Source organism: Suncus etruscus, chromosome 13, assembly GCF_024139225.1.
Source record: "Suncus etruscus isolate mSunEtr1 chromosome 13, mSunEtr1.pri.cur, whole genome shotgun sequence".
NCBI classification, from domain to species: Eukaryota; Metazoa; Chordata; class Mammalia; order Eulipotyphla; family Soricidae; genus Suncus; species Suncus etruscus.
The window spans coordinates 25,523,169-25,545,135 of NC_064860.1; the positions used below are offsets into that span (position 1 = coordinate 25,523,169).

Here is a 21,967-nt window from a genome sequence, read left to right on the forward strand (position 1 = left end):
ATGAATCAGTCATATGCAAAACAATCACCCAAAACCCTATTCTCTCTCTTCAGCTTAAATTTATTTTAAAGGAGATGGTTTTATGCTCACCCCCCCCAAAAAAAAGGCTTCACTTATTTGCAACAGCAACAAGAACCCTTAACAGAGTATTTTAAAGATCTCCAATTGAGAGGAAGCTTCTCAGCCTAAGTTTCCAAAGTAAAAGTATAATGAACAAAATTTGCTTCCAAAACAAAAGTAAATAATGATTTGAAGATTTCCCTTCAAATACTTGTCAGTTCTTACCTTGGATTTCCAATTCATCTACCTCATCAATGGAGCCAGAGTCAGAGAATTGGGTAGAGTCACGAGAACTAAACTGAGAGCTGCTGGAAGTGACTCTAAAACCTGTTGAAAAAAATAAAAATAAAGTGAAAACAGAAACACAAAAAGTTCTCTACTCCCAGTATCATAATAGAAAGAGAACTGCTATGAATGCAATAGAAGAGTAAAACTTTGGCTACAGTGAGGTTGGAGAAATGGAAACTAGCTCTTCTTACTGATTGGCTTCCATTTTATTCATGAAATCTGGGAAGTTAAAATCACCATTCTCTCTAGAGAGCAAGTCTGGGAAGTGTGGTCTTACCAGAAACCTAGTTTTTAGAATGCATTGAGACAGAAAATGGATGGTATTGCAGAGCTTTGATCTAATAATATATATATATATATTGGTATCTGAACATAGAAAAATTGTTGACAGCAGAGGAATCCTAGGTTTGGATATAATGTCTTAAATTAAGGCCGCCACCACCACCCAAAAAAAGAAAGTCTACAGGCATCAAGCAAAATTCTGCAGGCATACAGAGGTGAAAGAGAAGAGGTCAAGCCTCACTACTCACTGCCATGCTCAGTTTCCTGGTACACTGGGAGCAGGTTCTTGGTGCGGATCTGCTGGCGCCGAAGGCGAATCTTCTGCTTCAGCTCCTGGATCTCTTGATCACTGTCCTCCTCCCCATCCTCTTCCTCTTCTAGACACTGATTCATCATGTTGCATTTCATTAACTCAATGGCAGCAATCAAGGATTCTGAGATGCTGAAGTGGGCATTCTCCTGAAGGAAAGAGAGATCAAAGAGTTGTCCAGCAATAGTACAGTGGTAATGTATGTTTCACTGATTACAGTGGTTCCCTTATCCTGGGATATACATTCCTAAGCATCTCCCAAGTAGATGCCTGAAGTCTTAGTTCACAACCTTATATTACCTGTTTTTTTTCCCTATACATGTGATAGTTTAATTTATAAATTAGGCACAGTAAGAGATAAACAACATGGCCAGAGAAATAGCATAGAGGCAAGGTATTTGCCTTTCATGTAGAAGGTCAGTGGTTCAAATCCTGGCATCCCATATAGTTTCCCAAACATGCCAGGAGCGATTTCTGAGCCTGAGCGCTGCCAGGTGTGACCCCCCCTCCCAAAAAAAGAGATAAGCAACAGAAAGGATTTTTCTTCCCCTTTTTTATTGGGGGGGGGTGTTTGTTTTTTGGGCCACACCCAGTGGCTCAGGAGTTACTCCAGACTCTGCACTCAAAAATCATTCCTGGAAGAGTCAGGAGACCATATGGGATGCTGGGGATCAAATCCAGGTCAGCTTTGTGTGCCCTACTTGCTGTGCTATTGCTTTGGCCCCAGAAAGTTTTTCTTAAATAACAGTCATACATAAAATAGAGAAACATATTGACATGTTTCTCTGCTGTCAGGAGAAAGAAACAGTAACCCAAACCAGTGCATTTGATATTCATGGACATAGATATTTTTAATAATAAATTAAACATTTTAAATAAAAACATGCATTAGGGCCCAGAGAGATAGCACAGCGGTGTTTGCCTTGCAAGCAGCCGATCCAGGACCAAAGGTGGTTAGTTCGAATCCCGGTGTCCCATATGGTCCCCTGTGCCTGCCAGGAGCTATTTCTGAGCAGACAGCCAGGAGTAATCCCTGAGCACCGCCGGGTGTGACCCAAAAAAAAAAAAAAACAAAAAAAAAAAACAAAAAAAAAAAAACACCATGCATTAGTTGGTTGTTTATGGTGATACTCTGCACTATGAAACAAAGCTCTGCCTAAATTTCTTGGTGTGTTTACTTTCTTCAGGCAAATTTGGATTAAAAAAAAAAAGCATAAATGAACATGATCTTGAGGTGAAGAGGTATATGAATAGCCTTTGCAAGGTACCATTAAAAAATTGTTTTTAGGGGCCGGAGAGACAGCATGGAGGTAAGGCGTTTGCCTTTCATGTAGAAGGATGGTGGTTCGAATCCCGGCATCCCATATGGTCCCCTGTGCCTGCCAGGGGCAATTTCTGAGCATAGAGCCAGGAATAACCCCTGAGCGCTGCCGGGTGTGACCCAAAACAAACAAAAAAAATTGTTTTTAAAATAGGGGCCAGCAAGGTGGCGCTAGAGGTCAGGTGTCTGCCTTGCAAGCGCTAGCCAAGGATCAGGACCACGGTTTGATCCCCCAGCGTCCCATATGGTCCCCCCAAGCCAGGGGCAATTTCTGAGCGCTTAGCCAGGAGTAACCCCTGAGCATCAAATGGGTGTGGCCTGAAAAACAAAAATAAATAAATAAATAAATAAATAAATAAATAAAATAAAATAAAATAAAATAAAATAAAATAAAATAGAGCAAGTGAATACCAAAAATTATGTTCTTGGTCTTTTTTGGTTTGGGGACCATACCTAGTGACGCTCTGGGGGTTACTCCTGGCTATGCGCTCAGAAATCACTCTTGGCTTGGAGGACCATATGGGACGCCGGGGGAGCGAACCGTGATCTGTCCTAGGTTAGCATGTACAAGGCAAACGCCTTACTGCTTGTATCACCACTCTGGCCCCTATAATGTAGTCTTGCTAGCATTCTTGTTACTGTAATAATGCTGATCTCAAACTATAGCAAAACACATGAAAATTTTAAAAAAACATGAAAACTAATAAATATAATTACATGGAACTTTAAAACTAAAAAAATATTGTCACAAAAATGTCATAATTGACTGTAGCTGATCACTGATCACTCTTTGAAAATATTTCATGTTTCCTGCTCATGTGAAACATTAAAAATATGAGAAAAAAAAGAGATTGAAGTGATAGCACAGCGGGTAGGGCATTTGCCTTGCATGTGGCCAACCTGGGTTTGATCCCTGGCATCCTGTCAGGAGTGATTTCTGAGCACAGAGCCAGGAGCACCACTGGTGTGGGCCAAAAACAAAACAAAACAATATATATGTGAAAAAGAAAATCATAAGCATTATACTGCAATAAACAGGTCACTCTTTCAAAATAACTTATCATATAAAATGTTTTCAGACCATAGTTGACTAAAATTGCTGAGGAGAGCAAGAGGCCCTGGATAAAGGAGCAACTAACATACAATAACAATACAATACATAACGCTAGAAAGTAGAGCTCCAAGATATGCTTTTATTCAAATTACTAAAATAAAACGTATATGAGATCTATCATAACAATGTCAGTGAGTGAGGGACGTAGAAAGCCTGTCTCGAATACAGGTGGGGGGTTGGAGGGAAGTGCTGGGGCATTGGTGATGGGAAGGTGCACAAGTGAAGGGGCGTTCTTGTTATGACTGAAACCCAACTACAATTATGTTTGCAATCATAAAGAAATTATTTAATTAAAAAAAGTATATTTCGGGCCCGGAGAGATAGCACAGCGGCGTTTGCCTTGCAAGCAGCCGATCCAGGACCAAAGGTGGTTGGTTCGAATCCCGGTGTCCCATATGGTCCCCCATGCCTGCCAGGAGCTATTTCTGAGCAGACAGCCAGGAGTAACCCCTGAGCATCACCAGGTGTGGCCCAAAAACCAAAAAAAAAAAAAAAAAAGTATATTTCTACCATCAAAAGGGTAATGGCTGGAAAACCTGTTCTCTGTTTTCTTTGCTCTATGGCCAGGCGTAGTTCACTTTCTACATAAAAATATGGCAGAAAAGTTCAGGATTTCATTTCAAGGACTTTTTTTCTAAAGTTATATATATGTACACAAAGTATAATGATAAAAGAAATGTTTCAAGGTTTTTTGGTTTTTTTTTGGTTTTGGAGTCACACCGGCAGCGTTCATGGGTTACTCCTGGCTCTGTGCTCAGAAATCACTCCTGGCAGGCACAGGGGACCACATGGGATGCTGGGATTCAAACCACCATCTGTCCTGGATTGGCTGCATACAAAGCAAGTGCCCTACCACTGTGTTATCTCTCCAGGCTCCTCAGGTTTTTTTTTTAAGTTACAAATTCTTAGAAAAAATGTAAAAGTAGATTCTGGAAAATTTTTACTGGAGATCAAAGAAACAACAATCAAAAAGCTTGAGTTCAATGCCTCTCTGACCAAAGTAGCTTCTAAGATAAAGTCAGTAATATTTTTGCACCCAGTAAGAGCATATCTTCTCACTAAAGAGCTCTGAAAGAATACTCCATTCAATTTATCTTTACTGTAAACTTCTCTTTACTACTGTTTATACCAGCATTTTTTAATTGGGGGCTATATGGCACCTGTAGGGCCCCTAGGTTTTCCAAGGATGTCACAGGTTTTGGTTTTGTTTGTTTGTTTGTTTGTTTGTTTTTGGTTTTTGGGTCACACTCAGCGGCGCTCGGGGTTATCCTGGCTATCTGCTCAGAAATAGCTCCTGGCGGGCCCGGAGAGATAGCACAGCAGCGTTTGCCTTGCAAGCAGCCGATCCAGGACCAAAAGTGGTTGGTTCGAATCCCGGTGTCCCATATGGTCCCCCGTGCCTACCAGGAGCTATTGCCGGGTGTGGCCCAAAAACCAAAAAAAAAAAAAAAAAAAAAAAAAAGAAATAGCTCCTGGCAGGCACAGGGGACCATAGGACGCCGGGATTCGAACCAATCACCTTAGGTTCTGGGTCAACTGCTTGCAAGGCAAATGCCACTGTGCTATCTCTCTGGCCCCAGGATGTCACAGGTTTAAATATTCTTTTTTTTTTTTTTTTTTAATGTTTTTGGGTCACCCCTGGTGGCGCTCAGGGATTACTCCTGGCTCTTTGCTCAGAAATCGCTCCTGGCAGGCACGGGGGACCTTATGGGATGCTGGGATTCGAACCAACATCAGTCCTGGATCGGCCGCTTGCAAGGCAAACACCCTACCACTGTGCTATTTCTCTAGCCCAAATATTGTATGTAAATTAATTGAAAGGGTCAACTAGGAGGATAGCTGCCAAAGGAAGAAAACAGTCAGAAGGTCGAAAAAGGTTGAAAAAAAAAAAAAAAAAAGACTGTTCTATATCCTGTCACGTCTATGTATTCAGAAACTCTTGAGGGAAAAAAAATGGCACCACAGCCTCTCAGGTCACATATACTTCAGCAATCTCTTTAAATCAGTTCTCACCTTTTCTAGATCCGCACAGCTGCCAAAGTCTTGCTCAGAGAGGTAGCTGATGAGGGACTGTCCTTCTGAGGGTCTTCGGAATATGCCTTCTCCTGAGCATAGGTGCTGGCCACTCTCTATGGGGAAAAAAGATGGAATCTGTAACAGCCATGGCTCTTTGAGAAAGGCGATGATCTTACCACTCTCCCAACACTTCCCAGGTCACAGGTTGAAAAGATGTGTGCTTGCAAATGGAACTTCAATGAGTCTCACAATCCTATAGCACCAGCACTGCACTAAGCTTCTGATTAGAGAAGGGTGGGATGACATGGGGAAAGTCTAGAGATAATCCTTCTTATCTATATTGTAAAGACAATATACTGACCCTAGTACCCAACAAAGAAAGAAAAACAAAAAAAACTGGGCTGATCAGAAAGGAAACAAACTGGCTTCCTTCTATAGATGGCTTCCATGTGGAATCAAATTTTAGGTATTTAGCCAACACTCAATAGCCTCTTTTCAAGATCCCTCTCACTCTGAGAGCAATTCAATCTTAATTAACAGACATACAGGGTGAAATCAGCCATCATACAAAGAGGGTGGAACCCCTAAGTGAGAGATGAAGCAAGAGAAATGGTAGGACAGTGTGATTTCTAGCACTCGGGCTCAAATGGTGACAGTGAAGATGAGAGTGTACAGCATGTACCGGCCATGGAGCTGAGATGAGCCACAGGACTTGGCAGCCACAGGAGGGACTGCAGAGGGGAGGCATACTGGAGCCCTGGCCTTCCTAGTTCTCACTTACCATGCTCCATGTACAGAGAGCTGGGTATGCTGCCTTCACTGCTCTGGCCAGAGTAGGGCAAGGGGCCTCTCAACTTCGACTTATCACTGCAGGATTCTAGTTACAGTTTTTACCAGGGAGTAAAAACACACATACAAGGTGAGCAACAGAAACATTTACAACTCTGGAGTTTTCAACATTTAAATGCTCCCATCCCACTGCCCATCCAACAGAAGAGAGGTGGCACACCAATAGGGCATAGTCAAAGAATGCAGGGACACATGAAGGAAAGGTGATGATGGGAAGTGGTGATGGGAAGTGGATATAGTCAAAGGGTAAAATAAAAATCATAAACCAGGATGCAGCACACAAAAGTTGAAAAAAATCAAAGGTGATGCATAAATTTAATTCCCTTTTTGTCTATATCATGATTATGAAACTCTATTAAGTTCCACCAAGAGTATCAGCCAATTTTTACCCTTTCTGACCAATTTAGAAAACTGTCTTCTGACAGCAAAACAAAGAGCACTACTACACTGAAACTCTCCTGATACCATGACACTAGGTTTTAAAAGAGAGGTTATACTCACTAACTCATTAACTCATTAACTCACAAAGGTTGTACTCTCTAAGGAAATACTATCATAGCCTCTTTCCAAGCTGAAATGTAAATATGTTATATCTACAATTTCAACACACTCTGAATCAAGAGAAGGAGAACAAATAATCCAGCAAAATCCTTAAAAAGCATCAAGCAGTGCTAAAGAAGTTAAGTATGACAACCTTCTAACAGACTCACAGCACAGAAGAAACTGAACTTATCTACTGTGGCAAGAGAGCCATCCTCGATTTTTGGAAGGCTCTGCATCCGGGTCATTGCACAATACAAAAAATTTAGACAGATTAAAGGGAAAAGAGCAGAGGGGATGAATGGGGTTCCAGTTCTGTGGATTGAGCTGAGCTGAGCAGAACAAAGAGAATTCACTTGGGGGGGGGGCATAGTTAAACAAAAAAAGTACTTATACTAATTAAGCCTAGGTGAGTCTCTAATCAGGATGGGGAAGGGGTTACAACTCAAAATGGATGTGTGGAGGAAAGGGAAAGCAAGGAATGATCTAAGAATTAGCTACAAGTGTCTACATTTACTCTCTTCTCCCCCTCCCCCTCTTCTCTCTCTCTCTCTCTCTCTCTCTCTCTCTCTCTCTCTCTCTCTCTCTCTCTCTCTCTCTCTCTCTCTCTCTCTCTCTCTCTCTCTCTCTCTCTCTCGCTCGCTCGCTACAGGAAGAACTGGCAGGAAGTCATGTCACACACACACACACTCTGCCTGTTGCTAGAGAAAGAACTGGCAGGAAGTCGTGTAGCTATCTGAGAAATGAGCAGACTGTGTCAAGAGAATGGTTATGTTGCCTTCAATCAATCTTTCCTGACAGATGGATGAGACCACCTTGTCAGCAGCTTCTCTCACCAAAATTGCCGCCACACAGAAACAAAGCATTTTTCTCTTTCTATCTGAAGACCTTAAGTTCCTTATTACTGAACTAGAGACAAACCAGCAGTCACTAGATATCTCATTAAGCATCTATAACTTTAAAGGGATTTTTGTAGTCCCCAAAGTACCCAACACACATTCCAATACCAGCACTGTATTCCTTTACAATACAGCTATTTTTGCTGCCTATTCAACAGAAGTTCTTTCTGATTCCCAGAACTTCCTCATACTCACTTAAAATCTGTCTTCTTGCAATCTTTCATCTCTTTACAAATGCTTTTCTAAACGAGAATGCAGAAATATTCCTCTTTAAACTACTCTTCCGAGCTAGTATCCCTTGTAGTTCATCCATCTATTGCCAGACAATAGTTTTCCGCTCTCCGTCAAAAATCTGTTTTGTAGGTGCTATTCTAGAGCTAACATGTCCATAAATGATGATACCCAAATAGGACACAATATTCAATTTAAACACCCCTGTGAGAAGCTAAGAAACAGAATTTAAATCACGAGAAAAATCTGTGGATAGCTGATGTGGAGCAGGGCAGGGGTATCTTGCAAGGGAAGGATGCTGGGTAAAAGAAAAAGGGAAATAAGACTGTAAGTACAGGCAAAAACAAACAAAAGAAAACCCATGCACTCACATTCAAGACTACAGAAAAGGGATAAGACACATTCTGGTGCTAATGCGAGAAAAATTAAAATGACTCATTATTACTGCTTGTAATAAGAAGAAAATTGTGCTAGGAATTTACTGTGAAGCCCTAGTCAAAGGGCCTCATTTTACTGCTGGACAAAACAGAATTGGTAAGCCTTGAATCTGCCTCCTGGAAGCTTTTGGGAGACTGAACAAAATATCTGGAAGTTGCGATCAGAGACCATTTTGGGCATAATTTGATACCTTACTACTACAGTAAGGTCCAAGTTTCTCAGCAGGACCAAACTAGCCAGACTTCATTTGGCACCAGAATGGAAAGGAATATTGTGATCTCAGAAGACTGGACACAGAGGAAAGGAAGGAGAAAGTGACAAACAGAAAAGAGAAGGACCAGCTCCCAAACCTGCAATGGGATCTTCAACTATAATGGAGATATTCCTGGGGCCTCCTGTATTTGAACAGACACAGGCACAGAGGCAAGTTCAGAGAGGAAATGAGAATACAGAGAGTGAGAAAGGATGAACTTCTAGCTAACAGAGGTAAGGGCTCCCTAAAGAGAAACCTAGTGCTGATAGTCCCTGTGAGCAGCCCATGTGACCAATATCCCTCCCTTGGACCCAGCTACGTAGGTGTAAGTTTTCTCTGGCTCCCTTTCCCATGCAGTTTACTGATGTTTCTGGAATCCTTGTGGTTCTGAAAATAGACCAGGGAAGTTTCACATGCTCGAAAACCTGTGACCTGGAATATAGCAGACATCAAGCCTGCAGCAGGAAATGAGAAGTAAGGTTTTAACCCAAGTATCCTTCATGAAGAAGTGTGTGGGAAGACCAGTTTAGTATTTGAGAGGTATTTTTCCTAAACAGTTCCATAAAACAAAGACATTCTTGAAGGGAAAACAGAGGAGGGCATCACCCCCAATACACTGTGCTCCTAATGTTAATGAGGAAGTCCTATAATCAGGATTTTATCTATCTCACATGGGTATGATATACTGATCCAAATTCTTTTTTTTTAAGGGGGGGCACACCCAGCAGTGCTCAGGGATTACTCCTGGCTCTGCATTCAGAAATCACTCCTGGCAGGCTTGGGGGACCATATGGAATGACAGGAATCGGACCCAGGTCTGTTCTGGTCACCCATGTGCAAGGCAAATGCCCTACCACTGTGCTATCTCTCTGGCCCCCTGATCCAAGTTCTGAGGCACAGGAGAATTTAATGGTATTCTTTTTTTGTTTGTTTGTTTTTGTTTTGGGGCCACACCCAGCGGTGCTCAGGGGTTACTCCTGGCTGTCTGCTCAGAAATAGCTCCTGGCAGGCATGGGGGACCATATGGGACACCGGGATTCAAACCAACCACCTTTGGTCCTGGATCGGCTGCTTGCAAGGCAAACGCTGCTGTGCTATCTCTCTGGGCCCTCTTTTTTTTTTTTTTAATGGGGATATGAAGTCCCACACCCAGTGGTGCTTAGGGTTTACTTCTAAGCATAGGGTGCTATGCTCAGGGATTACTCTAGGCAGGGTTTAGAGGACTTGACATGATACCAGGGATGGAACCTGGGTAAGCTGCAAACATGACAAGTGCCTTAACCCCTGTACTATTGCACTAGGGCTTATCACTGTTGTTACCTGGGGTTCCTCTGGAGGCAATGTTGGTATCTGAATGGGAACGAACATGGCTCTTCTTTGATGCACTGGTAACTGTGAGTATCTGTCCCTCAGAGAAGCTGGACCTGCGAAGGACACTGGACAGCTGACTCTGTCCACCTCCTTCCTGATCCCCTAGAGAAGAAGCAGCAGATTCCAGCTTTTGGGAGCTGCTAGAGGAGAATAAATTAGAGCTGCTGCTCTCAGTATTGCTGCTGTGACTCTGACAGCTGGCAGTCCGGCCTCGGGGGTCCAGGTTCCCAATGGCCAAGTACTCAGGCCCCTCACTGGTTTCAATTGGAGATTCATTCTGGCTGCTAAAAGAGGAAGCTTCAATGGGGCTAGTCAGTGTGCTGGAACTCATCCCTTCAGGGGTTGAGGGGGAATCCCTGGCTTTGGTAGTCGAGACAAGAAGCGAAGGGTCTTGTGTGACTTGATCCTCAGTTGGTGAGTTGTGTTCTCTACTTTCCTGGGGTTTCTGGGAAGAATCACAGACTGAAAAAGAAGTAGATCTTCTTTCTAGGATAAGAAAACATAGGTAAAAGAGAGGTGTGATACAATCCTTTAGAAACAAATAGAAACCAAACTCCCTATCACTTCTTGGTACCTGGGACAAATGCTAAGTCATTTGGGGTAGGAAAATTGAAGAAGCAAGTAGACCAAGAGCAAGAACTCTTGAGGTAGTGACTTCAATACTTATTAGTATACATTCCTCACCTATAAAATAAATATTGGGAGCCAGAGAGACAGGCAGGGCCCTTGCCTTAAACGTGGCTGACCTGGATTTAATCCATAGCACCACAAATAATCCCTGGAGCACTATCGGAAGTGATTTCTGAGTGCAGAGTCAGAGTAAATTTTGAAGATCACTGGGTGTGGCCCAACAACACATACAAAATTTAAATTAACTAAATGAGTAATAATACATACTTCATATATCTGTTTTGAGGTTACAATAAAATAATATATGACTTAATTCAAGAGAGTGGCACACAACACTCAATAAATGTCATCTATTATTACTGAAATGCCTTCTTTGTCATCTGAACTCAAAATCTGAAAAAAGCCCCTCTTCTGTTACTTTTTTTCCTGTTACTGGTAACTGGTTACTGTACTGGGTTACTGGTAACCACTGCATGCTACTTGGTGTGGTCCCAAAACCCAAAATAAAAATAAATAAATAAACGTGACATCTGTGACCAGAGAGATAGCACAGTAATCAGGCACTTGCCTTGCATGTGCCCAACCCAGATTTGATCCTTGGCACCCCAGAAGGTGAGGCACAGGAGATGATCTTTTTACATTTTCTCATGTTTTTTACAATCTAAAGATATGGTGCTTCCCCCAAGACCTATCAGGAGTGATCCCTGAGCACAAAGCCAGGAGTAAGAACCCTTGAGCACTGCTGGGTGTTGGAAAAAAGTAACACTTAACAAAATCTGTATCAAACCCAACTAGTAATACCTAATCAGTTAGAACTCACAGAGTCCTCTATTTTCTTGGGATAGATGCAATGTATATCTGTCCTCCATACCTGAATTGTTGTTGGATGCAGATTGGTGGACACTAGAAAAGGACCCAAAGTAGGAAGGCTGAGTGCTGCTGTTTGGAGGAGTGTACGTAGAACCAGGAAGAGCTGTCAGGCTCTGGCTCTTAGTTATGAGCAGTGGGCTCTCATGCTTTCTGGCAAACTACAAAATAGAACAAAAAAAAAACAAAACACATCTGTTAGAGACAAGGACAGAGGCTATTAGGAGAGAGGAATTCAGCACCACAGAAATGCTGAAGCTAGCCTTTTACAGCACTTTGACTATAGTCAGGATTGTAGGTATAGGGTAAGTACCCTATACTAGAGTATTCAACTTGAAACCTGAGGTGGGCTGAATGCCACAGCTTTTACCACAGATGCCAGGGTGGTAAACCATGAGAGCTTGATCATAAAGGCAGTAAAATGAAGTGCCTAACTATGCACATAGAGTCAGAGACACCAAGGTTCAAATCCAGGGCCTACCACTTAGAAATTAGTCAGTCAAATTAGTCAGAGAAGAAAATCAAAGCAGAAAGGAAGATGATGACAAAAAGGAAGTAATGTTGGAATGGGGGTCAGGGCTTTAGTTATACTGGTAATGTGTAGAAGTGGTATGACTATACATTCAAAGCACAAATTCAACAGCACTGAAAACATGAGGTCTAAGCTGTAACCACCAAACTTTGTAATGTGCCAATCAAGATAGAAAAGGTGGAGAGATGATGGAATATGATGGGAGTTGACACTGACAGTAGGATTGGTGTTGATATCTGATATGGAGAAGCTGGAATGATAGCGCAGCAGGTAGGGCATTTGCCTTGCACAGGGCTGACCAGGTTCAATACCCGGCATCCCTTATGGTCCTCCGAACCTGCCAGGAATAATTTCTGAGCACAGAGCTAAGAGTAATCTCTAAGTGCTTCTGGGCATGACAAAAAATAAATAAATAAATAAATAAATAAATAAATAATAAATATTATGTACATAAAACTCAACTATCAATATTTTGTAAATCTTTGTTCTTTAAATTTAAATTTTTTTTTGTTTTGTTTTTTTGTTTTTGGGTCACACCCGGCAGCACTCAGGGGTTACTCCTGGCTCTACGCTCAGACATGGCTCCTGGCAAGCTCAGGGGACCATATGGGATGCCGGGATTCAAAACGACCTTCTGCATGCAAGGCGAATGCCTTACCTCCATGCTATCTCTCCAGCCCCCTTTACATTTAAATTTTAAATAAATTATTCAGTCCAATTTTTTAATTAAATCACCATGAGATAGTGAAAATGTTGACAGTTGAGTTTCAGTTATACAATGTTCTAACCTCTACATATTTTGGTCAGTTTTTGGTTGTTGCCTTTTAAATGAACGATTTCAGTTCATGACAACCTGAAGAAATAGTTTGCTACAGAGGATTATATCATGGTAAGATCAGGAACCCAACAACAGAACAAATACATCCTTGTTCCCCTTTACCATAGAAGCATCAATCTGAGCCAGGAGACGGGGGTTGTTCTGTTCCACAGCTTCCAAGCACTGGAGCATGGCTGTAACGTGAGCATCACTTAGCAGAAAAGCAGTCTCTGAAGAGAGAAAAGCAACCACAGTAAGGAAGCCTGTAACTTTCATATAAGGCTCTCAGAGAAGTTCAGGAAAGGAAAAGGGAAACTGATTGATAACTATACAACTGTGAAGAGAAGAGAAATCAGAGACAAATAATGTATATAAAAGTCTTAGTAGTGTATGGTATAGCAGGGAGGCCATTACAAACAAGAGGCTTCAATGTCAAAAAGATGCACATCTTGCCTCCTTGAACTCTGCTTACTGGATTGGAAAATGGAAGTCATACCTAGTTCTCAGGGTTGTTGTAGAGATTGTGATTAGCACACAGAAATTTTTGAGTCATTCCACTGGTTCAGATGCATAAAACAGTAGAACCCATAACATAGCATCATATCTGGCTGTTTTTACATGGCAAATGAGAAAGACTGTATACATATTTCTGATTAGAATCTATAAGGAATTAAGTAAAAAGTAAGAGGCCCTGGAGTAAGAAAAACTTCACACAGGAAGAATAAAGTCAAAGAGATTGAGCAAGTATTTGTAACTAAGTGTGTCTGACGTACCTGTATAGAATTTTCTGATATACTGTCTATCCCCAAGCAGAGGTCGGAGCTGGGATGAGAGACAGTGGCACTGCAAGCTATGCTGCAGCCACAATTCTGCAACAGCACAGTCGCTTTCTCCGTCAGTGTTGTTCTGGTCATTCTCATGCAAGTTGATGAACTGTTTGACAAAGAAGCATATGTCAAAACTATGTCCTGGTAAACACTGCAAGACTGAGACCTAATTAATCATTGGGTGTGGCCCAAAAACCAAACCCCTCCCCCAAGAAAGTCTTCTGACTAAAGCCCAGGTCCAGAGAGATTCACTAGCAAATTCTTTAAAACCTTTCAAGAGAGGGGCCAGCGAGGTGGCGCTAGAGGTAAGGTGTCTGCCTTGCAAGCGCTAGCCAAGGAAGGACCATGGTTCGATCCCCCGGTGTCCCATATGGTCCCCCCAAGCCAGGGGCAATTTCTGAGCACTTAGCCAGGAGTAACCCCGAGCATCAAGTGGGTGTGGCCTGAAAAACCAAAAAAAAAAAAAAAAACCTTTCAAGAGAAACTACTACCCAATGTTCAAGGCTTACTACTGACTTTGCACTCAAGAATCACCCCAACTTTGCCTCCTGTGGCCCCCAGGTAAATTGAGTTTGAGACCCCTGATCTATGGTTTTTAAGAAAAATAAAAGACATGATTGTAATAATACCCAGAGATAATAGAGATGAGGCCTGGAAGGACCGGCCCATAATATAAAGCTTACCACAAAGAGTGGTGAGCTCAGATAGAGAAATAACTCCACTGACAACTATCATGACAATGGTAGTGAGTGAGAGAAATAGAATATCTGTCTGACAGGCAGGGGGTTGGCGAGGAGGGAGATGGTGAGCACTGGTGGCAGGAATGTTGCACTGGTAAAGGGGGGTGTACTTTCTATGACTAAATCCCAACTATAAACATGTTTGTAACCATGGTGCCTAAATAAGGATATTTAAGGAAAAACAAAGAAAACATCTGAGTACTAATTTTTGCCTCTATCCATAGCCCATAGCATTCTCTGTCTAGAGCCTTCTACTTGGTCATTTCTCAAAGCAAGGCCTCACAGTGCAGATGAGAGGGGAAATGGGGCAAGGGGGATGGACTTCATACAGTTTCCAAGAGGAAATGACTACTGCAATATACAGTAGAAAAAGAAGTTGACAAAAGAGGAGGAATTGGATGTGGAGTGAGGACACAAAAATCTATGTAAGACTATCAAAGGTCAATTTGACATCTGTGATTTGGTTCTCTGATCATTTGGTTCTCTGATCAGTAAAAACATTACTTTTCAGGAGCTAGAGAAATAACACAAAATGTGGAGTGCTTGTCTTGCATGCAGCCAATCAAGGTTCAGTCCCTGGCACCACTTATGATTCCCCCCAAGCTTTGCCAGGAGTGATAGCTGAGCACAGAGCCAGGAATAAGTCCTGAGTACACTGGGTATGTCCCAAACCCTATACAGAAAAGAATTTGGGGACTATAGAGAGAGTATGGCAGGTAAGTTGTTTGCCTTGTATGCTGCCAGCCAAGGTTTACCCTACATGGTCCCTCTGAGCACAGGACCAAGAATAAGCATTGAGCACCACCAGGTTTAGCCCAAAACAAAAATAAAAAAGACTTTTCTTGCAGCTGAGCAATAATGCAGTGGGTAAGATCCTAGATCCCTGGCATCCATATAGTTCCTCAAGCACCACAAGGAGTAACTCCTACATGCAGACAAAAGTACCCCTGCACATTGATGGGTGTAATCTGAAAATAACTGATTAATAAGGCTTTTTTTTTTTTTTTGGTTTCTGGGCCACACCCGGCGGTGCTCAGGGGTCACTCCTGGCTGTCTGCTCAGAAATAGCTCCTGGCAGGCACGGGGGACCATATGGGACACCGGGATTTGAACCAACCATCGTAGGTCCTGGATCAGCTGCTTGCAAAGCAAACACCGCTGTGCTATATCTCCGGGCCCTAATAAGGCTTGTTTTATATATTTCATCAATGTACCTGGCAGTGGATGAGATATACATACAAGATTGATCTCTTTCTCTCTCTTTTTTGTTTTTTTTGACATTGTGGTTTGCACTACTGCAAACAAAGGGGCACCATGAATGCCCCTGTAAAGTTTATTTTTACATATAATAATCCTCCTCTCTAAAAATTAGTCCTCAGAGATCATTTATTATGCTTAGACAGTAACAAACTTGACACACAACATCCTTTTATCCTACAAGACTCTTTAAATAAAACATCAAGCAAGGAAAAGCTTGAAGTTCCTATCTTTGCCTCTTACCTTCTCCACATGAAAGGCAGAGTGAGGACTCAGCCATCGGATATCTTTCACAAACTGCCAATAATCAGTCTGACGGCAACAGACCTGCTATAGGAACACACAAGAACAAATCACAACCAAATCTAGTTCTAGAGTTGACAAAAAGAAGATAAAAGCATAATTTACCCTGCTTCAATGAAGCTCAGGGCACCAAAAGAATGCATATACATAATTTAAAATTTTAAAAATTGCTTTAAAGGACTGAAAAGACAGTGCAGTGAAGAAGGCACTTGCCTTGCACCCAGCAGACCCAGTTCAAAATTCCCAACAACATATATGCATTCTTGAGCCACAGAACCAGGAGTTCAACTTTGAGCCCCACCAACTATGGCCCCAAAACAAAGAACTTTTTGTTTTAATTATCCATTTGAATAGACAAAGCATTAATATGATATAAATATTATACATGTTATATAGTGAAAACTTTTGTTTCCTCCTCATCTTTATTCCATTGAATTTCCTAGAAGAAATTTCTTTCTTTCTTGGTTTTTGGGCCACAACTGGCAGTGCTTATTATAATCAGCAGTTATTATTATAACCCAGCAGAGGTTATTCCTGGCTATGTGCTAAGAAATCGCTCCTGGCTTGGGAGACCACATGGGATGCCACGAATTGAACCCAGGTGCATCCTGGGTCAGCCACATGCAAGGCAAACGCCCTACTGCTGCCCTATTGCTCTGGCCCCAGAAGAAAATTCTTTTTTTTTTTTTTAATTTATGTAAACACCTTAATTACATACATGATTGTGTTTGGGTTTCAGTCATGTAAAGAACACCACCCATCACCAGTGCAACATTCCCATCACCAATGTCCCAAGTCTCCCTCCTCCCCACCCGACCCCCGCCTGTACTCTAGACAGGCTCTCCATTTTCCTCATACATTCTTGTTATTAGGACAGTTCAAAATGTAGTTATTTCCCTAACTAAACTCATCACTCTTTGTGGTGAGCTTCCTGAGGTGAGCTGGAACTTCCAGCTCTTTTGCCTTTTGTGTCTGAAAATTATTATTACAAGGGTGTCTTTCATTTTTCTTAAAACCCATAGATGAGTGAGACCATTCTGCGTTTTTCTCTCTCTCTCTCTGACTTATTTCACTCAGCATAATTCTTAATACCATAAAGGAATTACCGTGTTTTCCGGCATATAAGACAACTTTTGAAACAAACAAAAAAAAAAAAATCAACCGAAAATCGGGGGTCGTCTTATATGCTGAGTATATCCCGAAAAATGTTTCAATATGCCGCTAAACAAAAATTGTCTGAATATTGCCACAAAACGAATTTTCCAACTCGATCCTGCACCAATCACTGCAAGGCTGCTCGGACCGCCTCTCTAACTCAGCCAATCCAAGCAGGCTTTTATGCATGCAAATTAGACAATGTTCTGGACCCCAATCTACACTGTCAAAAGCCTGCTCAGATTGGCCAGAGTCAGAGAGGAAGTCTATGATAGTAGAACCTTTGAACCTTTGCTTGTTGTGATTGGCTCACTGTGGTACATACAGTTGCAGCACAGGAACGTTCTGTCTGATACAGCGAATATAGGCCTACACCTATGTTTTAACTGCAAAATTAGGGGGTCGTCTTATATGCCCAGTCGTCTTATACGCCGGCAAATACGGTATTTGTTAAAAGTCAGAGATTGATGTCTTCAGTTTTTACTGAAAGTAAATTAAATTGTCAAATTTCCACATCTTATCTATACCAGGAAAGGTCTGAATTTAAGGCAATTCTTTATCTAGATAATATAGTCTCATGCTGGAACAGGTCTAAACATAAAAGCAAAACATTTATAGCATGAAAATAATTGGATCTTTTTCTGTGAGGATGTAAATAACTTCTGAGTGCAAGTTAAAACTGAAATATAATTAGTTTTAATATATAGAACTAGCATGAATATATTTGGGGGGGGGTCACACCCTCGGGGGTTACTCGTGGCTCTACACTCAGAAATCACTCCTGGTAGGCTCTGGGGACCATATGGGATGCCAGGATTCGAACCACCGACCTTCTGCATGCAAGGCAAATGCCTTAACCTCCATGCTATCTCTCCGGCCCCAGAATTAGCACAAATATTAAGAGACAAATCAAGGGCGCAATTAGCCTAGAAGAAAACCTTAAACTGTAACAGAGCTTAATATATGTCCAAGAAGTAACTCAAAAGTCAATGGGCCTCTCACCAAGGCTGGGAAGGTGGAAGTGAAAATGAGAAGCTCAGAAACTCTTTGTTTCATTCAGCATGTTGGTAGCAATGCAACAGCTTCTGCTCTAGCCTCTAGCTAGAGATTATGTGAAATTGTCCCCCTATCTAAACCTTAAAGTTTCCCTGGAGGGAAAACATTTTAAGGCTTAGAATATAAATAGGCAGCAAAAATGCACCCAGGAAAGAAAAGAATAGAGTTTAAGGTTTTCTAGATGTAGAAGGCAACATGGCAAAAAATAAAATATAAAACTGGCATGACCTTACTCTAAACTTTAAGGGTACCTGCTCAATGTGCTATGTGAATATCTTAGTTCTGCTCTTAGTGTACCCATTAAATTTGCACAAGTTTACTAATTGTTCTTACTCTCTGGCAACTTAAACAGAGTTCAAAGAGATGGCTCAGAGGACTAGAGAACATGCTTTGCATGTGGGAGTCCTGAGTTTAATCCTAGATCTGTTTGATTCCATAAGCACCACAGTGAATGTCCTGTACTATAAACAAAAATATAAAGGTCTTTTATGTTATCATTTTTGTATTGAACCATATGTATTGCCAAGAAAAGGTCTGCTGTTCTTGGTGGTGGAGTAAGGAGAAATATTTTTATTTCTTCAATTCAGCTGAGAAATCTAATGAAATGAATGTCTATATTTCTACACAAAAGAAATCATGTTATTAAATATGAACTGTTTCATGGAAGGACCAAAGGCAGCCTAGATGCAGCAGTCAAGAAAAATAAGATTCCTCTAGAAATATCGCCATGATGTTATTTTTCTAAGCCCATATTTCCTAGGTTGATTTGAAAAATACAATTCACATTCCAAAACACATTCTTATGAAGGCACAGGAAAGATATGATCCACATGAATCATCTCTTCCCCCTCCAAGGACACAACACCCAGAATAGCTTCCTGATGACGCAGCAGCCAGAAGCCTTTGTGAAAGCCTTAATCTTTAGGGAGGAAATGAAAACGGGGGGAAACAAACCTCTTTGACACAAACCCTAATTTTCATGACTTTGCAAGGCAGAACAGAGCAGAGCAGCAGTGAAATTGGCAGAGATCTATTCTTTCCTTTAGCTCCAACAAAAGCTGTCTGTTGATGAAGTATTTGCCTCATTTGTTCTGCTTTCATATAGTAATACTACCATTGCTTTTGAAAGTGATCTTTAGTAGTTTTCATTTGGATGACTAAGACTTCACAAATACTGTTTTTTATAATATTTTTATTTAAACATCTTGATTACAAATATGATTGTAGTTGGGTTTCAGTCATATAAAGAATACCCGCCATCACCAGTGCAACCTTCCCATCACCAATGTCCCAAATCTCCAACCCCTGGCTGTATTTGAGACAGGCTTTCTATTTGTTTTTAATAATATAACAAGGAGCCAGAGATACAACTCAACAGGCTAAGTGCATGCTTTGCAAGCAGGAAGCTCAGATTCAATTCCTGACATTGCCTGCTCCCCTGAGCACCACAAGGAGTAATTCTCCAAACAGAGTTAAAAATAGATCCTGGGGACCTGAGAGATAGTAAAGCAGATAGAGAACTTGCCATGAATGCAGCTGACCCATGTTAGATCCCTGACTTCGAATGTGGTCCCCTGAGCCCCACTAGGAGTGATTGCTCAATGTAGAGCTAGAGTAACCTTTGAGCACTGCCTTTTGTGGCACTCTCCCACCCCCACAAAAATATATAGCATGATCATTGCTTGGATATTAAACCATACCAGAACAAAACAACTATAATAATTATAACATTACATATTAACTTTTTGCATTTGCCAAGCTTCGTTTTTCTTTTTTTCCTTTTTTTTTTAAGCTTCATTTATTTTTCTTTTTTTTTTTTTTTTGGTTTTTCAGGCCACACTCATTTGATGCTCAGGGGTGACTCCTGGCTAAGCACTCAGAAATTGCCCCTGGCTTGGGGGAACCATATGGGACGCCGGGGGATCGAACCACGGTCCCTCCTTGGCTAGTGCTTGCAAGGCAGACACCTTACCTCTAGAGCCCCCTCACCGGCCCCAAAGCTTTGTTTTTCATTTGAGAATTTTGCCAGCTTTCTGTTATAGCATGACATATTTTCCCTTTTCTGGCACAGATGGCAAACTGTCTAGTAATATAGCTAAGTGGATGTAAAATTACTCTGGATGCAAAATTAGGAGAGAAACAAGAACCTTTCTGCTATCAAGACACAAGTACTTTAACCTCTAAATGGCAGCTCCCACTAATCAGGTTGTTTGGTCACTAGTCTGGAAACCTTGTCTTGAGTTTTTGTAAAACATCTTGGCAGAATTCCCAAGTTGCTGGCTTGGGACACTGAGCTGGCAGTGCCCCAAATCAGTACTAAAAATAATAAAAGAAATAAAAGAAAATAACCTCATAAAATAAAAAAGGTCATGTGTTTGGCCTGTAGGATGGAAAAAGATAATATTTAATGAGTATCTAGTCTTATAAATCTAAAGTTTAACAGAAATGTCTGAATTCGGGGCTTATAGGTATGTGAGAGATACTTAAAACAAGGCAAGCAGAAGAGACTATTTCAGGAAAATGTATAAAGACAAGACAAGCATATACTGAGCTCTGTTAAAAGCAAAAATCCAAGAGGTAGAGGTTTCAAGGTAACAAAGGAAGGAGTGGTCACAGAGAGAGATGACTGACATCGGAAGATAATTACATACAAGTCAAGGTATGTTGATGGTCAACAGGAAAGGCCATCAGATAAAGGTCAAAAGAAACATGAATTTCACAACAGGATGATCATTTCACTTATACTTCAGTAGCAGCATCAGACTGAACATCAGAATAGAAACGAGATAACAGTTTTACACATTGGAATTGGTAAAATTGGAATTCCAATGCCCATTATTGTTCATAGGATTACATTTCACTTTAAACTTAAAACTAAGAGAAATATTTACTACTTCCTATGTGCCACAAATTGTGCTATGTAAATTTTAAATGCTATTTCACTTAATATTTCTATCAAATGTTGTGATAGGAATATTAATTTCTTTTTAAGGTTTGGGGCCTTGAACCTTGCAAGTGTTCTCTAAGAAACACTTAGCCAGCATAGCTAGATTGTTCAATGCCAAGACCTGGCAGTTCTGAGAACCACCAGGGCAATCCCAACAGTGCTCATAACCTCTAGGGCTACACTCCCCGATACTCAAAGGTAACATGGTGACAGAGATCCAACTTGGATCATTGGGCATGCAAGATGTGCACTTTTGATCACTGAGCTTCTCCCTGACCCCTCATCCTCATCTCTACAGATAAAAAAGGCTCAAAAAATACTAAGTACTATTAACTAATAGTTAAGACAAATTGACAATTTATGTTTTCTAAATAACTGACTTGCATTATCTTTTAATTTTCAATTCTAAGGTGAGTGCCACCCTTATTCCCTCATTTTATAAATGAACAGAGGTACAAAGAATTATGTTACTGGAAGCGGGGGAAGAATTATGTTACTGACTCAACACCACATGGAGAAAAAAATGGGATTATAATATAAATCGGGGCAAGAGATAGTACAGTGGATAAGGTATTTGCCATGTATGCTGCCAACCCAGGTTTAATCCCTGGAGCCCGATACATTCCCCTGAGGTGGTCCCAGGAGTGATTCCTGAACATAGAACCAAGAGTAAGTCAGCCAGCTATGGCCAAAAACAAGAATTGTGCCCATCAAGAAAACATATTAGAGAATGACGGGTTGGAGGGGAGAACTTAGAGACACTAGTAGAAGGAAGTTGACACTAGTGGTAGACTGGTGATGGAACATAATACACCTAAAACTCAACTATGAATAACTTTGTAAATCATGGTGTCTTTGTTTTGG

General features: G+C 41.2%; 1 protein-coding gene across 1 annotated transcript in view; it reads right to left on the reverse strand.

Annotated features, from left to right (window-relative positions):
• RUBCN (rubicon autophagy regulator) overlaps positions 1-21,967 on the reverse strand; it is a 77,651-nt gene that overhangs the window by 18,848 nt on the left and 36,836 nt on the right. The window contains exons 3-12 of the mRNA XM_049785881.1: positions 15,886-15,972; positions 13,592-13,751; positions 12,942-13,048; positions 11,474-11,630; positions 9,922-10,458; positions 8,699-8,743; positions 6,173-6,268; positions 5,389-5,504; positions 879-1,089; positions 286-387 (exon numbers count right to left, since the gene is read on the reverse strand). Coding sequence (XP_049641838.1) covers positions 286-387; positions 879-1,089; positions 5,389-5,504; positions 6,173-6,268; positions 8,699-8,743; positions 9,922-10,458; positions 11,474-11,630; positions 12,942-13,048; positions 13,592-13,751; positions 15,886-15,972 — 1,618 coding nt within the window. The remainder of the gene's footprint in view (positions 1-285; positions 388-878; positions 1,090-5,388; positions 5,505-6,172; positions 6,269-8,698; positions 8,744-9,921; positions 10,459-11,473; positions 11,631-12,941; positions 13,049-13,591; positions 13,752-15,885; positions 15,973-21,967) is intronic.